At 39.1% G+C, this 20892-nt stretch overlaps 1 protein-coding gene across 1 annotated transcript in view; it reads left to right on the top strand.

The window, feature by feature from the left end:
* The first annotated feature begins 3991 nt into the window (after positions 1-3991).
* The window catches only part of LOC140928978 (uncharacterized), a 42887-nt gene continuing 25986 nt past the window's right edge, over positions 3992-20892 (top strand). The window contains exons 1-15 of the mRNA XM_073378789.1: positions 3992-4540; positions 5678-5857; positions 6990-7065; positions 8143-8320; positions 9277-9336; positions 10550-10654; positions 10791-10937; positions 11602-11664; positions 12279-12393; positions 13306-13433; positions 15113-15141; positions 15617-15876; positions 18180-18343; positions 19116-19258; positions 19940-20182. Coding sequence (XP_073234890.1) covers positions 4060-4540; positions 5678-5857; positions 6990-7065; positions 8143-8320; positions 9277-9336; positions 10550-10654; positions 10791-10937; positions 11602-11664; positions 12279-12393; positions 13306-13433; positions 15113-15141; positions 15617-15876; positions 18180-18343; positions 19116-19258; positions 19940-20182 — 2372 coding nt within the window. The 5' untranslated portion in view covers positions 3992-4059. The remainder of the gene's footprint in view (positions 4541-5677; positions 5858-6989; positions 7066-8142; positions 8321-9276; positions 9337-10549; positions 10655-10790; positions 10938-11601; positions 11665-12278; positions 12394-13305; positions 13434-15112; positions 15142-15616; positions 15877-18179; positions 18344-19115; positions 19259-19939; positions 20183-20892) is intronic.

Here is a 20892-nt window from a genome sequence, read left to right on the forward strand (position 1 = left end):
TCTGACAGCCTGCCTGCCTTGTGTGGCTCGGCCTCGTTCTCAAGCTTCCGCTGATCGCTGATCCATCCCTCGTGGTCAGTGGAGTTTCTTCAACAAAGTTCTCTCGAGAAGGAAGACTTTCTCAAAGCCCGTTTCCGGTTTATGCTTGTTAGGCGGTCAGTGTGATTTTCATCAAATCAGAAAAGGTATTAAAGTGCTTATTACGGTATGTATGATTTTGTATATTGGTAGTTTTTATCAGGTGATTTAAATGCGTTGCTTGTATCTAATTTCCACGAATACCATCGCTTTTTGTCAATTCAGTGAGTGAGAAAACAGCGGCGTTGAAATCGAAAAACAATATAAAAAACTGTAATCATTTCAACAGGTATTGTTAACAATGTCAAAAAATTGCTTAGTTATCGTTTAAGATAAGATTGTCTTTCACGTAGTCCGTCAAAGTAAAAGAAACTTTTTGATTTTGAAGGAACCTGGTATTTTTTCCACGAGAAATTGTATACCCTTTCACAAATTCTTTCTTCGATTAGCTTTACTAGGATGGTTGTTAACTGGGTAGCAAGTTTTACAACTAAATACGCGAATTTAAGGAAGAAAGATTGTTAGAGTGTAGCTAAATGTCGTGGGTCGTGGTTAGTGAGTAGAGATCGTGGGTCGTGGATGTGGGTCGTAAAACAAGAGTCTTTAATCAAAATGTCGGTGTCGACAGGCCAAGAACGGAAGCGCGAGTAATGTTTTTCCTTCGACCTATTTTTCAAAACGCTCTCCTTTTAAGAGCAGGGTAATCACTTTTTACTAAAGTTTTAAGTTTTTCGTTTGTTTTACTTACTGCATTATTCAAGGAAAAGACAAAAAAAAAAAAAAAAACGACGACTCGGCTACATAGAGTCTGGACTCTGGAACATCTAAACTTTAGCTAAAACAATTCACAAAGTCTTTAGCAACATCCTCGATCCTCGATCCCCGAATCTTGATTCTTAATCCTCGATCCCGATTTTCCAGGAAACCGCTACGCTTGCAATGTTCATGTCACAAAAAGCTGTCTTCTTCCGTTTCGCTCCCCCCGACCCTTAAACCAGGGGGGGTTAAATTTCAGTCACGATTGCTTTTACCAAGATCCAGAAACTTTTGCCCCATCCCGTACTAAAATTCTCGCTTTAGTCTTAAGAATGAACGTCACCGATCGTTCTTTTGTGGCGTCGGATTACGCGAGGCCTAATTCACGAGCACGGGATCGGAACGATCATTACAATCAGCTCTCACCTAACCTGCGATCAGGCGTTTTAGACAACCCGATAATGCATCTAAATCCCCGGCAAAATGAATCACAGATGTCTGACTGAAGTAAACACCCGTTATAATAGATCGACTCTCGCGACTGAGGACACCCTCGAACGTGTCGGCCGCAATATCTGGAGCTAAGCTAAGAGAGAGCTTTTAATAAACGGTTTATAGTTAATTTAGCTATTAAAAAAAAGCTTCAAAGAGAGCCCTTCATACGGTTAAACAATAATTCAACGTTTCACAGTAACGTACAAGATTATAAGGATTATAAATGGCTACACTCAGAAATTTGCATTGATGAAATTAACCCAGTCTGGCTTTGTGATCCCTTACTTACCACTAGCATGTTCGGTTCGGTCAGTGGAAACGAATTCTATCGGTTTCTGCAATAAGCTGGGCAATCAAACGACTAACGCGATCTTACCTTTGGCTTTTACCTATATGATCTTCGTAAACCAGAGATTCGTGACAAAGTAGGCTACATTCATATTAAAACCAAGGAAAGTACTGGCATGGGAGTAAATGGATCGGACTTCTGGATTGTCAGCTTATGGATCGGCACAAATATGGAGGCGAATGCTCGTTTTATTTATTTGCTTTTTTGTTTGTGTAGACTAATAGCTTTTTTTTCTTTCATTCAAATTGGGGTGAATGTCACGTTTTTTAAAACTTCGACGAGTGTTTTACATGATTAGAAAAAAAGTTGTGTGGAATCAGTTGTTTTCTTTGTGATGGATGGAAGATACCGGATTAGTCCAGAAGATTCCTTGGGTACTCTGAGTCCTCTGTTTCTTGTTTCTCTCCAAGAAATCACCGGAAAAACCATTTGTGCAATGACAAAGATTATAAATTTGAACATTAAAAACTTGCTCTTTGAGGCTGTTCATTGTTAAGCCTATTATTCAAGGATCTTTCAAGGTTGCTTCGCATGTCGAAATTTTACTCTAAGACGGCTTTATCACGACTCAGCTGGCGGCCGAGATGTGGTCTCAATAGATGACTGCTTTCGTGAAGCAGCTCAGGATATATATTACTATTATATTATATTATTTTATTATATGGAGGAGAGTGCTTTACTGGGAACTAAACCACTCGTAGATTCCATACGCCACTTCATCCGGGACCCGAGTGGCGTATTTTCCGTATGTCACCTTTGTGAGTGTCGTATCGTTCAATGACGTCACGATTCTCGCCTTTTGCTTTTGTTGAATTGGTTTCTCCATATAATAAAAAGAACATTACACGTTGGCTCGAAGATATGGATTTTATGTTCTCGTGGCAAGAACAATATCTCACTCGTTCGCTTCGCTCACTCGTGAGATATTGTTCTTGCCACTCGAACATAAAATTCATATCTTCTCGCCACCGTGTAATATCCTCTATATATTATTATGAATTTTGTTTTTAGAGGGCCACTGGGGAGGGAGAATAGTAGAATTTTTAAGATCTTTTATTATGATTACTATTTGTCAATAGGCTTTTTATCATGATTGTTGTAATTTATTATTTTTGTTTTTAGAGGGCCACTAGGGAGAATACTTTTCATAGTAATTGGTGCCACCCTCTTAAAATAAAGGTTATATAGGATGGCAAAAATGAACTTACCAAGTGGTGACGCGTTCGCCACGGTTCCTTCAAGTTTATACTGAGGAAACAGAAATTAAGTTTTGAACCGCTTATAGAAACTTTTACCAAAAACAGCATTTAATATGTGAATCTTCTTAAGATGCAAAAAGAAATCACTAAAACAGGGCTTTTTAAAGAGGAGGCGCAAAGCTTATTGTGTTTCATAACAGTTTTGCAGTTTTAAGTACATGTGTACTCTGTGTTTCGGTGTCGGAGATAATTGTTGTCTGAAACTGCGTAGAGTTTAAAGAACAGCCTTGAATTATGCAAACTCAAATAAAACAGGTTTACATAATGCCAAAGCGTAAGTGAGCGCAGCTTTCAATTTTTGTCACTTGTGGGTCACTTCTTGAAGAAGAAGCCTGTTTAAGGCTTCTGACACTTTTTAAATGTTTTTCAAGTTTTGATAAAATGGCTGACAGTCATCGAAACTGTCAGCATCATTAAGACGTTGAGACTGGCTATGTTTTAAGAACATTTAAATCGACTTGTGGGTCACTTGTTTCGAATAAGATTTCTCCTTGCTCGACCTCGCGAAGAAAAATTAAGGGGCAGCGGAAGATTAGGTGGCAAACTTATGGAGAATCGAGCAATTTTTCAGATAATTGCACTGAAATCATTCAAAAAAATCGATCGTTTTGGTTAACTTAGGAGCAATCCACACCGCAACGACGCAATTATTTACTTACTGCACAAGATTTGCCATTGACAATGTTGAGGATTAAAAGCTAATTCTTGCCACTTGTTTCAAAATAAAAGAACCCTCCCTATTAATTTTAACACGCTAGTTTTTGCAATCAGTCGCGGTGAGACGCCAAGTTTTCTCGAAACATTTCGTAGAACAGTTCGTTTAGCTATTCTATTTGATGAACGGGCCAGTTTGTGAAAGACACGGTTGTTAAAGACAAATATTGTTCTTGTTTTTTTGTTTTGCAGAGCTAAAGAACAAACTATGTCCTAAAGTATCCTTATTAGGTGCATCGGACAGCGTGAAAAATCGAATCAATGTCGCGCGCAAATTTTTCGCCAGCCCTTTAACACGTCATTGTAACGAGCACTAAAAACCGTTGCGTTTCATTTTGAAGGAGGTTTTGCGCTCGGCGCTACGTACACTATGTAGCGCCGAGAATTTTCCGTGATTTCCTCGCGAGTATGTCCTCTAATTGGGACCAACCCGTACAAGTAACGTTTCGAGGTGTATCTCTCGCTAATGAGGAACTTAGTTTCAAGAAAGCCTCTTTTGTTATCAATCCTCGTTCGGACATCCATCGCTACTGGGAAACTTTTAGCTCTGTTTGTATTTTCGTAACTTGCTTGATCGTCCCTTTTCAAGCAAGTTTCAATTCGGAATTTGCGACATTATGGGCTTTTGCCTACATCTGTGACGTGTTATTTTTCTTGGATATGGTGCTGAGATTTTGTGTTGGATATTTCAGCAAAGGAAACCTTATCACCGATAAATCATTTATCCGTAAACGCTATCTTCGCGGCAAGTTTTTGCTGGATTTACCGTCTATCGTCCCCTTGGATTTCTTAGTTTTCGGAGTTGGAAAACACCTCAGATGGCATCATACCTTGTCTTTGCTGAGATTAAACCGGGTTTTGAGAGTTTACAGACTCTTGTCGTTTTTCGGTAAGTTCACTCTGTAATACTGTAACGGTTTGAATTTGTGATTTGTTTAGTATTAAATATTGTTTTTTTATTACTTAGGATAATATCACCTTCAATTTAAGGCGCTAGCGTTAATAACATCGTAGTTTTTGAGGATATCGCCTCTTCGTAAAGACTTTAAAGAGCAAAATACATCAACGGAAGAAAAACACGCGCGTGCATAGTTTAAAACCTTCGCGTGCAACATAGCAACTTCACACGCAAGCAACTCCCTGGCAACGTAGTTCGCAACATCCACTAGCATTTTATATCTGTACGGCTTTGCTATGTTTCTCCAGTTGTATAAATCCATCGTCCATCGCTTACAAGAAATTGTAGCAAACTCTTGATTGTGCATGATAAATATAATTGAAAAATTTGCCAAAAGCTATATTGGGCCCAACTCAATATATAACCCATTCTTGCCTCATTCAAACTAAGCGTCAAGGTTATTCATAGGTTTTAAAGAAACTGTTTAATTAGTGTCTAAATCAAGTTTAAGAATTAAAATGCAACCACCATTTTGTACGATTTACTAGGCGGTAGTGGTCTTTTGCTTTCGATTTTTGACAAGCCTTGTTTCATGGTGCTTGCATGTAAGAAAAAACAACAACATCAACAATAACAACAACAAAACACCAGACGCTCTTTAATTGAGTGTCAGTGTATTTAGCAAGAAAATACGTGAGGACCCTGCCTTTATGTCTCCTCTACTGGAAACAAGACCGCCAATGTTGGCGTTGTTTATTATAAACCGCTTGCAGGACAGAGGAAGTAGCTTCATTTCTTAGTAGTCTTAGTTATTTTAAGACCCTGAGTAATTGTCCGGTCCGGAGATCGAACATGCGACCTTCCGCTCTACAACCAAGCGCTCTAACGACTGAGCTAGTCCTGCCATAATGGATTACCAGGCTATTTCCAAGTAAATTCCAAAAGGCCTCAAGTTGAAAAATGAGACTATGTACACTTTGCACTTACATTCGCTCAGGAATGAACGCCTGGACAATCTCGGGTTAAGAAAAATCGATTCTCTTTCTTCATTTGATGAAAACGTAGAAACAATATAAGGTCTTTAATAAGACTCAAAACTAAAACTTTTTTAATATTCCTAATTTTTAGGGTCACGAGAGAACGAACTCGGGACTAACACGTCTCTCATCCGGGCTATTAAATATGCTACGATCGGTACAATCACAGTTCATTTGATGTCTTGCGTGTGGTATTCACTGGCATGTCCAAACATCGGAGCAGCGGACACCTCATGTGATCCTAACAGCTGGGCAATGAAACTTAACACAGGTGAATCATTCTATACTTTCGTTTTAAGGGTACCTTACTAGACCAATATAAAAATAAAAAAAATGAAAAAAATTTTCTCCTTTTTTCTTGTTTTTGCATGCAAGTGAGATACCACTGATCGATACTTGGCGATTCATCTTGATACTTTTACACCGAAATATAAGGGCCCAGTTGTTTGAAAGCCGATTAGTTTTTTCTCGGATAATTTTCTCTATTCGTTTTAGAGCATCCAATTAAAATTAACAGCATTAATTTGCCTTTTAAGCTTTCATATCTAGATTCAAAATTCGCACTAACCCTGGGTTATCAAGACCTAGTTAATTTTGATTAACCCGGAAAAGAGACTTTTATTAGCTTATATTTTATCCTCTTAATTAATGAAATTCATCTCCTATAAAAAATACTCTAATCGTGTACTCATGTTCATTTTTGGATGAAAAGGTTTATGGAAGCATTTACCTTATCATAGAAAATTAACGCTTGTGTTTATTAAGGTATTAAAAGAAAACGTAACTTAAATTAGCATCGATGGATGGAAAAAACAACGTTTTCTATTAATTGAAACCAACGCGACATAAAATGAGTAGAGACAACAATGTTAGAAGAACTTTCCCCAAAGGAAGGGCTTTAGTTAAGCGAAGGAATTCAGCATCTTTTAGCGTTCTACGTGCAGTCAAGTGATACCGGTCCATCACCCACTCATGAAATAACGCTTTTTACTAGAAATCGGCACCAAAAAAATGTGAATTTAGGTCACAGAAATTAAAAACCCATTTAATTGCTTAATTTTGTTAATGAACGTAAGCAAAATCACGAAGCACTAATTTCCTAAAATAAGCTATCGAATTAATCATTTGCCTTCTGTACCATTTAAAAAAAAGAGTCGCATTGGATGATCATTTAAGTTCTCAAAACGCCAAAAATAAGCCTAAAATGTAGAAATAAACTTTAGCCCTCCTAAAGTTTGGGTGTCAGTTCTTCCTTTCTGTGTAACTTTGGTAGAATATGTGGTCATTTTAGGGTTCATATGGCACAGTTGGGGCTGCCTGTGCTTACTCAAAGAATTTTCCCTTCGCACTTCGCACTGGCCACAACTTCGCATTTTTTTCTTTTCATCTTTTTTCAAAAACAGGTATAGAGCTTGTTGGAGTTTGGAAGAAATACGTTCTATCACTGTACTGGGCAACGGCAACAGCAACATCCACCGGGTAAGACCACAGTCACTTGGTGCACATGAAACGTAATACAGTTTTTTATTTATCAGTAGAAATTATCAATCACAATCATTATCTCAATAACATCATCATCCTCATTGCCTCTCCTCAAGAAAGGAGTTTGAAGGACTATTTTAGCCTTTTATAGGCTTTCAGTTATTGACGACAACAGATACAAGTTTATCACATGGTCGCCTACGGAAACCCATTCTCGAAAACCACTACAGCTAGCACTAGTTGCGACCACCTTCATGAAATTCCCAAGGTGGTAGCAGAGGTAGCCTGCGAATACAGTCGTCTCTCTTTTTCTCTTCGCCGCTAGGGACTTTTCGCTGGAGAGAAAACGAAGGAAAAAAATGAAAAGAAAAGAAAAAGCGAAACGTCCCTTGTAGCGAGGAAAGACGGGTGTATTTTTAAGCTGCAAGGGAGGTCGCTTACAAGAGTATCACTGTGGGCCGAGTTAGCCAATACAATCCAATGTTAAACGAGAACACAAAAGCGAGCGGAAAAGTCTGGACACAACTTCCTTTGCTCAATTTCCCGCTTTGCCACTGGTCAAGATGGTTTTGATTTCTACGCGACCAATCCCCTGAGTTATGCATAAGTGATGAGTTCAAACAATAGAACTGATAATAATAATAATAATAATAATAGTTCTAATAATAATAATAACGTTTAAAATTTTATCATTGTAAAGGTGAAGGTAAAGCTCCTTATGTTACGTCAGTAACTCGTAACAACGGTGCGCTTATTTTACTCCCTCTCTCCATCAGTGCTCAGTTTTACAGCAATATTTTATAGTCACTTTAAACTACACGGAAAAAAAATGAGAAGGCGAATCAATGATTCTAGTAAGATCACGCCTGGGAATCAAACTCGGAATCTCGCGCACAGAAGGCTGCTCATGCGCACTTACCCACTGTGCTCAGTTCCTTGTTTGTCTTAATAATACCGCACTAATTATACTCCTTGTAATAAAACCACAATCAGAAAAGCAACTTTTAAATGCAGACATTTCGAAAACAGTAACAAAACTTGGATTTAAAATATCCGTTTTTGTTTCATTACCAGCTATGGGGATCTACACGCCGTGACCGAAGAAGAAAAATGGTTTTCAGTGTGCGCTATGTTAGTCGGAATCGGACTGTTTTTTGGTTTTATCTTGGGTGGAATGGCTTCCATGCTGACTAACTTGGATTCACAACGAGCAAGATATATACACCATCTTAACGTCATCAAGGATCATATGGTACGTACTGTGTCTTTTTTGATTAGTGAGTATTGCAAAAGAAAATTAGGAAATTTTTGTCAAAGAGTCCGCGGAACCTGCAATGTATACTTGGAACCGTAATTTGTCCTTTCCTATGAGGACGTGGGGTGCTGGGACTCGTTTCTCTAAAGTCTCGGTAACATTTCAAGCTCGAAATCAAATATCCCGATCAAATACTAAAGAATAAGAGCGCAGGTTCTTGATGATCAAGATCGATCTTGAAAAAAAAGAAAATACTGAACAGCACAGACATTCCGGGCCCGTTATATAATTATTTATTGAGTCTTTCAAGAAATGAGTTCCCGGGAGTTTTTCTTGCTGAGAGTCGCTTATTTCGTAGCTATGATAAAATTTAGCTGGAGAGGCAGGGCAAGTTCGAAGGGGTTGCATATTTAAAGTTGTGATGGTCAACTAGAAACTGAAGTGAATTCAGGTGCTCCTGGAAATCATAATTGATAATGTGCTATGGTTATGAAGCTTAGCTAAGCTTATCAGATTCCTTCACTTGTTGCTGTTAGCTTGATTGGACTTGACCGTGTACAAAGTTGGATAGCATTCCTATGACATCGCATTAATTTATTCAGACACAATTTGTGGACGAAAATTTAACGGATGGTGCACGGTCCTGGGAGCTCTCAACAAAGGCTAAGAAGCACCATTGTTTCTAATGTTTAGCTGCCTTAAATAATCAGTTTCCCCTTTCCTCCTTATAACTATGTTGAAATGGATCTGGTGAGTGAGGGTGCCCTTTGGGTATTCTACTCGTCTTTAATTTGTCAACCTCACCTGCAACAATCCCGCTTGTAAACATCTCTTCCCAATTAGCTGCCCATGTGTCTCCGTGGATGATACCTTACCATCCTTAAGCTCATTCAATCCCTTTAGTTTATAAAGTTTCACTTTCATTCATCAGTTCCCTTCTTTTTCTACTGCAGAACGACATGAAGATCTCGTCTTCTATACGCTCCAGAGTGATGGCCTACTACGAATACCTGGTAAAGACAGCCTTCTAATTTTTAGGTAGCATGCCGGCATCATATAGCTGGCGGTTTTGATGGAAGGATGGAACAGGGATTTTTCTATCCTAATCCAACAAATCCACCTGCTGCACAAGCTCCATTCTAAACAATCACTTTTTTATTTAAAAATCACGTTCAGTTAGCTTTTTAGGATTTCCTGCTTAGAATAAGGTATCCAAAATGATTTAACTGAGTGTACGTATTTACACATTAGGGAGATTTAGAGTGATGTTTATTGCAAACTGTAAACGTCAGATTCAAGTTCATAATTTCTCAAAATAGAAAACGTGCAGCTAAAACCAGTCCAAAACGATTGTTATGGACAAAACTAACGCGAAGTAATTAATTTTGGGGTAGAGCCTTGATCAGTAAAGCACAAGTTAAGGGGAAACATGGTCACTTGATACAAAACGTGACCTAAAATCTCTTTCAAATGAGGCATATAAATGGTGTCTTACAAAGGCAATTGTGCTGTAATCGTGTTTTGTCACCCGAGATAGCCGGATGAAACAATCGCGGTGAAAACTACAATTTGGGAATGATAAGTAGCAAGTAAGTAGGGTGAGATGGGGAGTTTAAGAGCTTAAGCAACGACTACGGCGACGGCAACGAGAACGGCAAAAATTATAAAAGTAGTAGGTTTAGATTTGCAAAAACACAACTCAGCACGCGCTTTAAGCTTTTTTGTACATTTCTTTGCCGTTGTTGCACGACTACGACAGGAAACGTCCTAATATCACGTTTTATGAATGACGTGAACACGAGAAAAAGATTAGATTTTTCTTTTTCAGAACTTAGATACAATATAATTCAAATCCAGAAAAATTCGCCCAAAATTGAACAAGATGGAAAGCGAAGAAGTTCGAAACAGCCCGAATTCACTTTTTTGTGACGTATTCGTTGCTTTCGCTGTCGTAGATTCTAAAGCTCCCAGTTGGCAAAGGCGACGGCAACGTGAACGTCAAAAAACACCGGGTTTGATTTTTAGTTAGCAAAACAACGACTCTGCACGTTTATCACACTGTTACGACATGGAATTTTCTTATAACTTCACGCTTCATAGAAAACGTAAACACAAGACGGTTTAAACTGCACGAGCTGTGTTGTGTTTATTGCATGATTGCATCCATTCTTTTAAAAAGTTTTTCTAGTTAAACTTGCTGACATTGTGATACATTTTACTTTTCAGTGGACTCATAATAGAGGCGTAAGTGGAGTCGGCATGTTCGATGATTTACCGCTAACGTTTCAGGCTGAATTGTCCCTTATGATCAACAAGAAAGTTTTGGAAAAGGTATTTAATAAACTTTTATAAACTCTTTTTATCCATTGGCTGATAAAACAAATAACGAATACTTGGCGAAACCATTTTTCAAGGTCATATACGAAAATCACTGTAATTGAATATCTGTATATTTGATCATTTGCAGGCGCCTTTGTTCAAGGGCCTTAACCCTGGCTTCAAGCGCATGCTCTCTTTGGTTATCCGTCCAGTTTTCTACATGCCCAATCAGATTATAGCCAGCAGAGGAGACATAGGCCATCACATGTTTTATATTCATCGAGGGCGCGCAGAGGTAAGTTGGTTTTACAGCCATCTCATGGGCCAAGTACTTACAAATTTGGCTGCAATTTGGGAGTTATTAGAGACATCTTTTCTGGCGATATACATGTATCATACGAGAGCATGAATTGAACAAATATCTGTAACTGACAAAAATGAATTAAAATTACTACAAAGGAGAATCGACCTGTTATTGAAAGGTAAATGTTACATCGGGTAGATTCAGCAAAGGAAACCGAAATCACAGTGATGCCGATGGTGCTTGCAGAGTTTAGAAACCGCTTTTTTGACCATTGGCAAACGGTAACCATATCAAAGAACCTGAAGTTTTGTCTGGTTCCTTGGGCGCTATTTCGCTTTCTCGTTTGACGTTGCTTTGTCTTAAAAGAAATCTACTTTGCGTGTACTTTTTGCTCAAGCTGAAATAGGTTCCCAAATAAGCACACCGAAATATCAAAAGCAGGCAAAAGTGGACCGCAAATTGTAACGTTTAGACTTGACACAAGTTAACCGCAAGAGCGTTGAAGGCACGAGGAACGCCTGCGCGCGACGCGTTTCCCACCTGACCACCTAACTAGCAGAAGCCGAAAACGGGCTTTGAAAAAGTCTAAATGACATTTCATGCTTTTGTTTTTCGTTGGATATGTTCTAGTGCGTTTTACATTTTTTCTCCAAAGATTCTTTGCGAAAACGATGATGAAGTCTTGGTAACTTTGAAAGAGGGAAAGTTATTTGGCGAAGTAAGTAAATAAGTCCATAAGCTCGACAAAGGCAATTTTTAAGAATCATTTGTACTTTTCTCGGGAAAAGAAAGGGGGATATCTTATGGGCGGAACGTGAAAGACTTGTCCAATATTTTTCAATTTGGCCATTTAGAATCAGTCCCCCTTTTAAATAGTAGAAAGCAGAAGAAAATTGATTCATCAAAAGTACGAAAACAAGCTAACTAAAGACATGAAGTAAAATTTCTTAGGGCGATTGAGTCTGTTGTAAACAAAACAATCCGCTTCACCGGCCCTCGAAGAGCTACTTATCGGGTAGACCCCTGAAACAAAAACTTTTATCATCTGACTGATTCCGCCCCAAGGATGTTAAGGGAATCCTGTGTCCTGATAGACTACTCGAGGAGACTGAAGATTGGCCTCTCTTTCTCGAAATGTAATGAAAAAAACCCTTTTTTAACCTTATTATAGCTTGAAATAGCAGGTCTTGTGCGCTTAATATGTGCTTTTATGGAGGAAACAAAGAACTTGGCCAATACCAGCCATCTTCATCATCCAAGTCCCAGCATATATGTATTTGGCTTGCTCATACTTATTTCTCAGTTTTTCATGATTGTATTCTCTTATATTAGGTAAGCATGGTATACAATCTCCCAAGGTCAGCTTCTGTACGCGCAGCCACACCATGTATTATCTTTTTACTGGATCGCGCGGATCTTAACAAGGTTCTTAAGCATTATCCTGAAGGTTAGTGAGTGTTTCCAGATTGAGCAAAACAAACACAGAATTGCTACAAATTTAAGCTCTTTTGTGATAACAATGAATTTATTTTCTACTTACTGTCAAGAGAAGTGCAGAGAATATTGAACCGGACAGTAGGCGACACCTTTCACGATGTCCACAGTACATAAACATCAAGACCTGTCTTACCCCAGTCACGTCTTGAGTAAGACGCGAACTTCTCGTACAAATTGCGCATTTGGTCGGAGATAAGACTAAACCTACCTAAGAAGTGTCTTATGTTTCCTTTTAAACCGATTCTTAATTAAAGCTCGTTTAAGCTAAGGCAGAGAAAACCTCGTACATACTCTTATGTTAGATGCGAACGCATAGCACGCTTGCGTTATTTCAATACGCGTCATATTGGAATTCCGTTGCTACAGGTAACATTCACACGAAAACGAGTCTTATTTTAAAGTTACTGAGCATAGACCTTGATAATGATGGGTAACACAGTAAACTTAGAACCTCTGTTGCGGACGGGAAAGAGATCCTAGGATCTTTAGGAGGCAAAGGCGGTTTGGAGACAGCCCATTTACTTTGCGGGGTGTTTTAATGACTCCCGTACAGGTAAAATATTGGCTTGGAGAATTACTCTCGAGGCATTTCCTAGTGTCCGATAACGTTTTCAGCAAGTATGGCTAGGAGCATTAGATGGCTGGTTGCACACGATGGCCAGTCACGTGACGCGTTTTGCATTTTTCCGAGAAGCTGCTAAAAATTTGTAGCCTACTAGTTAATTTGAAATTTTCTATATTGGAACCAGCCTGAAAATAAGCTCCAGACCAGTAATTGTTGTTTATTGGTGTTTATTTGGATTAATCGAGTAGTTTTTCTTCAAGTTTTATATTCAGTGTAGAAATATCTCTTAACTTTCAGTGGCTGAACAGCTGTATTTAGCAGTCGAACATCGATGTGACATCAACAACTTGCAAGTGGGAAGCGACCAAAATGTTTACCTGGATATGGAAAATGAGGAAGCAGAGCAATGGTTAAGGCAGAATGTGGTTAGTATGATTTTATGTTAGTAGTATACTTAACTGGCCATCGTTCCACGGATCACTGATTAAGAATTTGGGAAGAAGGACGGCTTGTCCGTCTCAAATATCGCGAAACCCTAAGTTGCTTGTCTCTTTGCTGTTTTGTTATTTATGTCTATAAGAATTGGACTCATTGTTCTGTGTATGAACAATGAGGCGGATCTAGAGCATTAGCCAGGAAAGATATCGGGAAAGAGGTTGGGTGGGTGGGCACCTCAAAAATACCTACAAACTATGTCTAGTGACTAACAGCCCCCCCCCCCCCCCCCAATACCCCAATCCCTCACACCATTTCTCTGGGAAAACACGCTTCCTTAAAAATTGGAAAATTGTGAGATATCCTTGAAAAGTCCTTGCATTTTTCACAGTCGCAAATATATAACTTTGTGTCAATTCCGTGCTTTTCTCACATTCAGCGCTTAATCAACTCCCGTGGAGCAGTTTTGGCCAGTTTGAATAGCGTGTAGATAAATGTAGTGGCAATGTAGTGATCACTGCATTTTCAACAGTCGCGAATACATAAATTTGTGTCAATTCCGTCCTTTTGTCACATTCAGCGCTTAATCAACTGCCGTGGAGCAGTTCCGGCCAGTTTGAATAGCGTGTAGATAAATTTAGTGGCAACGGATCTCTCGACTATGAAATGTACCTAAAAGAACTTGTTGTTCTTTCATTATCCTTTTCCAATTTTAGCGTAAATATTTTGACCGTTAATTCTCATTTATAAGCCACGTGACGAAAATTTGAGCTTCTAAAATGTCTCTCCAAAGGAGACAGTGTTGAATCTGGACAAGACTTCTTTATTACCCAGATTCAACACAGTCTCCTTTAGAAAGCACTCACTCAGGCATATGGGCCCAAAGGTAAGGAGTTCTGTTCCTAGTAACGTGAAAAAAGCTTTCACGTTGTACTCCTTCAAATATAACATCAGAAAAGTGGATCTTAGCATGCTATTAGATGACAATAACTGCTCTAACTGCTCTCTTTGCACTTCTTAATCTTTTATTTATTATTTTTTTATAAGATAATGGATACATTTGTACATATTGTATATAGTTCTCTCGAATTTCTCACTTGCTTATACTGTACATAGTTTTTCTTCATTTTAATTAATTTATTAATTGATTTATTTTTTTAAATTTATTTTAGCGTCCCCACTTAGTAGTTATACACCGCTATTACAGTTTTGACACTTTAATAAAGGTGTCATCATCATCATCATCATCATATTGCTAAGCCCATTTAGCTACATTTGAAGTCCAATTTTCAGGATCATTGACAGTGGCGAATCCAGACCTTCAGATAAATGGGGATGGGGGGGGGGGGGGGGGAGGGGGGGAGATAGTCATGCCTCAAGTGGCCTAAGTCGTCAATTTTCATTTGTTGTTACTTGAAGTAATAGCTTCATTGTGAAGAAACATGGGATCTTTTTCATACATCCTTGCCCATGTTCACACTTCATGAATCTTGTAATATCCTACTATATAAAATGGATTCACTGTAAAGAAAGCGTGTAGATGAGACGTCAAGGTTACGGAGTATCTTCATTCAAAAAACTCGCCCCTCAGACTTCTTTTCTTTAACAAAAACCGGCCAATCGTTTTGTCATTTGTAGTGACCTATGGCTTTGTCCAAATATTTTGCAGGGCTACAAGGAACAGGCGGAACCAAGGAGGTATCTAGAAAATCTGTTTATCGTTATATAAAAGGAGTCGACTTCTCTTTACTCAGACCGTAACTAATTGCATTTTATAATAAATTTGTTTGTGATTGAGAATGGCAACTGAAAAGGTTATAAAAAGACTGTTGTTTCATGTGTATCCCACGTGTAGCCCTACCCTCCCCCCCCCCCAAAGAAGCTAGGATAAAGTGGCCGAGGGCGAGGCTACTCGTAGGCTATTTCTTGTAGTGTAATGAGTATTCTTGCCTTGAGTGAAAGCGAGGCTGTAAATAACCTAGTTTTGAAAGAAACCTCGCTGCTTTTAAATGTAAACAAGTTCCTATGCATATGAATGGCTCTGAGGTTTATAGCGAAGCAAGTCTCCGTCAGCCACGCTTCAACTCGTAGGCTAGGTTACTTAGCATATAACTGTAAATTCGTCCGTTATATAAAAGGTTTATCTCTGATTACTACATTTTTTCAATTTTAGCCTCTTATGGAAGTTGAGTCATTACGTCATAAAGCCCGAATCGTTGTTCGCTCTAATGTGGGAACGAATAGTTCTCGTGGTACTCATAACCATCTGCTTTGTGTATACGTTCGTGGCCTCGTTTTCGATCAGCCTTCACGCCATTGGCTACGGTGAGACTATCGGCTCGCAAGTACTACTAGTCATCACTTACTTGCTGGATGTTGTTCTTCTGGCCGACTACCTTTTGAGGTTTAACATTGCTTCTGAAACAACAACAGGTAATTGGGCGAATTTGTCATGTGCATTCAGGTAACCTTCCTGTTAACACAAGCTGAGAAATCAGGCAATCAAGGACAAACTGGAGAGAGTTTTTGTGAAAATAATACATGGTCCGCTTTCCTTCAATAAGAAATAGTATGTAAGTTTTATATCGGAATTTAAGTAGGAGCTTTCTCTGAGCAATTTATTTCCACCATAACAAAACTATGGCCCCGTTCACACGTATCTATTCTTGTTTGAAAGCGGGCTATTTTTTGCCTCCGGTTTGACCTATCGTCCACACGTGTCTGGTGAACGCGAATCAAGCATCTCCTGGATAGGAAAACACTTTTGTTAGTAATAAATTCATTTGTCTTTAGTAAACTCCAATATTGTTCAACTGTCTGGAGTAATACCAGCAGCAGCAATATTGACAAGTTACAAAAAGTCCAAAACTTTGCTGGACGAATTATTCTGGGACTAAGAAAGTATGACCATATTTCGGATGGGTTGCGATCGATGAAATGGCTTCCTATTAGAGAGAAACTCATTCTAAATGACGCTACTATGATGCACAAATGTATTAACAAGCTTGTTCCAGACTATCTTGCTGATATGTTTAAATCACGTTCTCAAGTCCATAATAGACAAACTCGATCATCTGGTGCTTTGGATATACCTTTATGTCGCCTGTCAACAGGGCAGCGCTCCTTTGCTTTCAGAGGAGCAAAACTCTGGAACTCCTTGAATGATAATATTAAGTCCTTAAAATGCCCCAGGAATTGTAGGCGTCATCTTGCAAATGTTTTATTAAGTTGATATATTTTTTGTAATTATAATATTATTGTACTTACACATTTAATTAATTTATATAAATTTGTATTTTTTATTTTATTGAGCTGAAAAGCCCACTTAGGGAGCATCAATAAAATGTATGTATGTATGTATGTAACGCGGTCACCCAAAACGCATCCTTTCAAAAACGCTCTCCAGAGTAGAAACGTTTGACAACGCCGGCTTCTCGTTTACGCGTGGGCCGACGAAAATGGAGCTTTTTTTTAACACGATGATGACATACATTATATACTTCTAGCATGACGCATGCTCCGAAAGGCATGCTATCGTATTTCCATCGTTAAACGTTTTACGAGTAGGCGGGAGAAAACGATTCGAATACGCTACGTCTGGATGCGTATTTTATTGTTTTTCTTTTTTGTAGAAAGGACCTAAAACACATCGCATATCCTGATCTTTCTTGTCTTGTTCATACGCAATAAATATTCCTGAAATTTTTCTGACGTTCGCAGTTTTGGTGGTTGGGAGCTTTAGCAACGACGGCTGCGACGACAGCGAAGACGTCACTAGTAAAAAGTCATCGCGTTTTTTGAAAGTCTGTCGCGATTATTTTAAATTGCTTGCATGAAATGTCAAATGTAGGTAAATTTTTGCCAGGAATTCGTTGGGTGCCGAACTTAAGTTTATGTGCGTTTATGTCCTCCATAAAACGTCCTGTGAAGCAATTATGTGGTGACTGAAAAGAAATGTACAAAAAGGGTGTGCCAGTTGGACATGCGCGCTGAGTTGCTATTTTGCTTAATAAACCTATTGCTTTTTCGACATCCTCGTTCACGTGGCCGTCGTCATCACGTAAATTCCTTGTAATATCGGACAAAGCTGATACGACAATGAAAGTAGGGTATCTATAAATAAGATGTAGGTTAATTATATCAGGCAAAAAAATCAACATCAGATCTAGAAGAGAATAGCAACACTGGTTGTTGGATATTAATATCAGACGAATGATATCCGCAAGCCTCGGTACCAGGCGCAAAAACGGAAATGGAAAGGAGTAGAAAAAAAGCAAAAGGGAAACCCCTCTTCCCAAATCCCTTCCCCTTCCCTCTTCTCCCCCTCCCTCCCATTTCGACATAGCCTGCGTAGCAAGCGTTCCCAGTCGAGTTATAGCGCCAAAGTTAGAGCGGGAACAAAAAAAAAAAATAGAAGGAGGTGGGGGGGGGGGGGGGAGGGGAGAAGGGGAAACGCTGTTTCCTTCGCTCCCTTTCTCCTCCCCCCTCATTCCATTTTTTTTGCTCTCGTCCCAACTTTCTCGACGAACTCGCGCGGAAACGCTTGCTATGCAGGCTAATTTCGACACCCCGACGCCTGGCACGCATGCTAGTTATCCGCTGACCCTCTAATAATAATTCTATGTGCCATTCCTCTATTTCATTCTTACTAAATTATATCAGGAAAATTAATTGATGGTCTACAAAATGTGAACGATGATGTATTAAATCCTTATCGTTATTTCCATTTGCTTTAGAACTCAAGGAAATACGAAAGTCTTACAAATGGAGCCTGTTTTTCTGGATTGACTTGTTGGCTATCCTGCCGATTGAGGTCTTCGCCCCTTCTGGGACTGATTTTCACAATAGATGGCATTATTTCGCTTTCCTGCGCCTGAATCGACTTATAAAAGCCATCCGGGTAAGATAGCCCGGCTGGGACACCCTCTCGCTTTCACTACTCTAGCTACTGATTTTCATTTGCAAGTTGACGCCGTTATGATGCGCAATGATGAGTCGTTCTACCTACTGTACCTTAGCACAATTTCTATTTTGAAATTCTAAAACAATGTTAATGCAGAATTCTGAATAACTTTCTAGTTGAGGAAATCTGCGCGCTCCAATGAATGTTAAATGTCTGAAGTTTTTTTTGGCACAGTTATCATATCAATAAAAACTGATACTATATAGACATTTCAGCAAAAAATATCAGCAAAATTTTTCCCTATACGCGTTTTCTTTGATAGGTAGGGCCCAAAGCGTTTTTCTGGCAAAAAAAATACCGCAAGCTAAATCGGATTATTTTATTCTATTCCCAAATCATAGCTGTAATTCTTTTCAACTTTTTGTAACCATCATGTTAAAACTGAAAATGCTATGACGAAAGTTCGTCAAAGTTCAATGCGCGTTTTTCAGTTTTGATTAAGAAAAAGCGGCTGACAACTCTCACACAAGACTGTGCTTTGACTGTTGTCTAGACACCGAATAGTGGGTGAAGGAAATATGGTGTAAACGAATCTTTTATTCATGAAATTATTCGATGGAAAATATCAAAAAATTTTGTAGTACTTAATTATTATCCGATAAACAATTTGTTTTTAACAGCAGTAATTCTCCTTGTTTTCTCGTAATGAATTATCAATGACTTTCCAAGAAGTATCCCCAAAGAACAAATTTCACGTGGTCTTTTCCAGATCCCTCGTTTCTTCACCAACTTAGAGAACAGCCTGAGTTATAGCATCGGTAAAGTGCGAGCCTTAAAGTTTACAATTTATATCATCTTGATCACTCACATCAGTGGCTGTGTGTGGTTTCTGGACGCCTGCTATGGGAAAGAGTAAGTTGACAACTTAGCTGCTTTAAGCCAGCGAAGCTGGTGATTTGTTTGGCGAGAGGGCAAATGAGCGGCGAAGCTGTGAAAACGCCCTCGAACTATCGGCAACTTCTTCGAGAAAAAAATTCTCCTTGTTCGCGCCCTATTCTCCTCGCGGCTATGCCGCTCACTTAAGCGCTCGACAAACCAAATCTTTAGCTACGCAGGTGACTCTTTAAATCCCACCCTATCCTGATGAGTGGCTATGAGTACCAATTTAATAGGGCATGAAACCGCCCAAGTGCAGATTAAGTATTGATAGAGGTGAGAATATGTGAGGTTTCATATCTTAGTCATCGAGCCCATTAAATAGCTTTATTCCTGGTCCCGGTTGTCCAAAGGTAAATAGTGCTATCCACCGGGTAAATCACTGTCCAGTGGATATTAGGAAAACCAGTTGCGTTATCCACTGGACAGAAACTTGTCCGGTTGATGGCGCTTTCCAGCTTTTAAAAAACTGGGGCCTGTGCCACGCTGCCCTGCAATTCAAAGATACCTTGTACTCCCCCAAATTTTTAGAGACCCAATTGCACTGCATACTTGTCGTTTGCATGTGTTTTCAATAAGCCGACTACACAAGCTGGAATTACATCAGCTCATTTCCCTCAGGGAGTAAATACTCAACTTATTTTATTTTAATCCTAGATGCCATGATGGAAGCTGGGCGCAACACATTGGGCGAAGCGGAACAAAAGCAGGTCTTACTGACTACATCGCCAGTCTTTACTGGGCAGCGGCTACAATGTCCTCGACAGGTTACGGAGACATCCACGCCTACAATACAGAAAGCCAATTGATTGCCACAGTGGTCATGCTCGTTGGTTTGTTACTGTATGGCTATTGTCTCAGTAGTATCGCCGCCACACTCGCCAACTCGGCTGCTCCTAAGTAAGTTAAAAAAGCGTTTAGAGAGGAAATAGAGATGCTTACGCCTAATCGTTCACGGTATTTTAGGCAATGGTTGAACTGCGGGAGTTACACATAAATGTACCAAAGTTTTAGATTTCAATAATTTAAAAAAAATGTTCATTAATTGCGTCAGACGCCATATAAGTTAGCAAGAACCTTAAGATCTGATAACGGTGACGCCAGTTAAAACGTAACCGTAAACAGCTGTCTTAAGCTTCTTTCTCATCTTGAACTTGGTCATGGCCCTTAAGAATTCAATTTGAGGAAAGCTCGCCTGAAGGTGACAGATTAACCCCGATGGAATAATGCCATTAAAATCCAATGGACGCGAATTTACTTTATAATAATAATAGTAATTATGTGTCTTTCTTGTTAATCAGATGAAAATTGATAATTAACAGGTTAATTATTTTACAGAAGCGCGCACTACGAATAGTAAGCAAATCTTGGTATGATCCCCAGGACCCGATCTTCAAGGAGCAAAAGCTCTTGAAATGGTCCAAAGTTTTAGAACTCTCTGAATGCTAAGATTACAGATGTTCAGTCCTCCTTCCTTCTTATACAAGGCTAGTTCCTCAGATCTTAAAAATATGGAACTTCATTAGAACTTGATGCTCAGTTGTTTCTGGCATTGAATGGGTTTAGGATTGTCTTAAAGGGGCACCTTCAACCAGTGTGCATTGCAGTCG

The sequence above is a fragment of the Porites lutea genome, chromosome 2 (genome assembly GCF_958299795.1).
Source record: "Porites lutea chromosome 2, jaPorLute2.1, whole genome shotgun sequence".
Lineage (NCBI taxonomy): Eukaryota > Metazoa > Cnidaria > Anthozoa > Scleractinia > Poritidae > Porites > Porites lutea.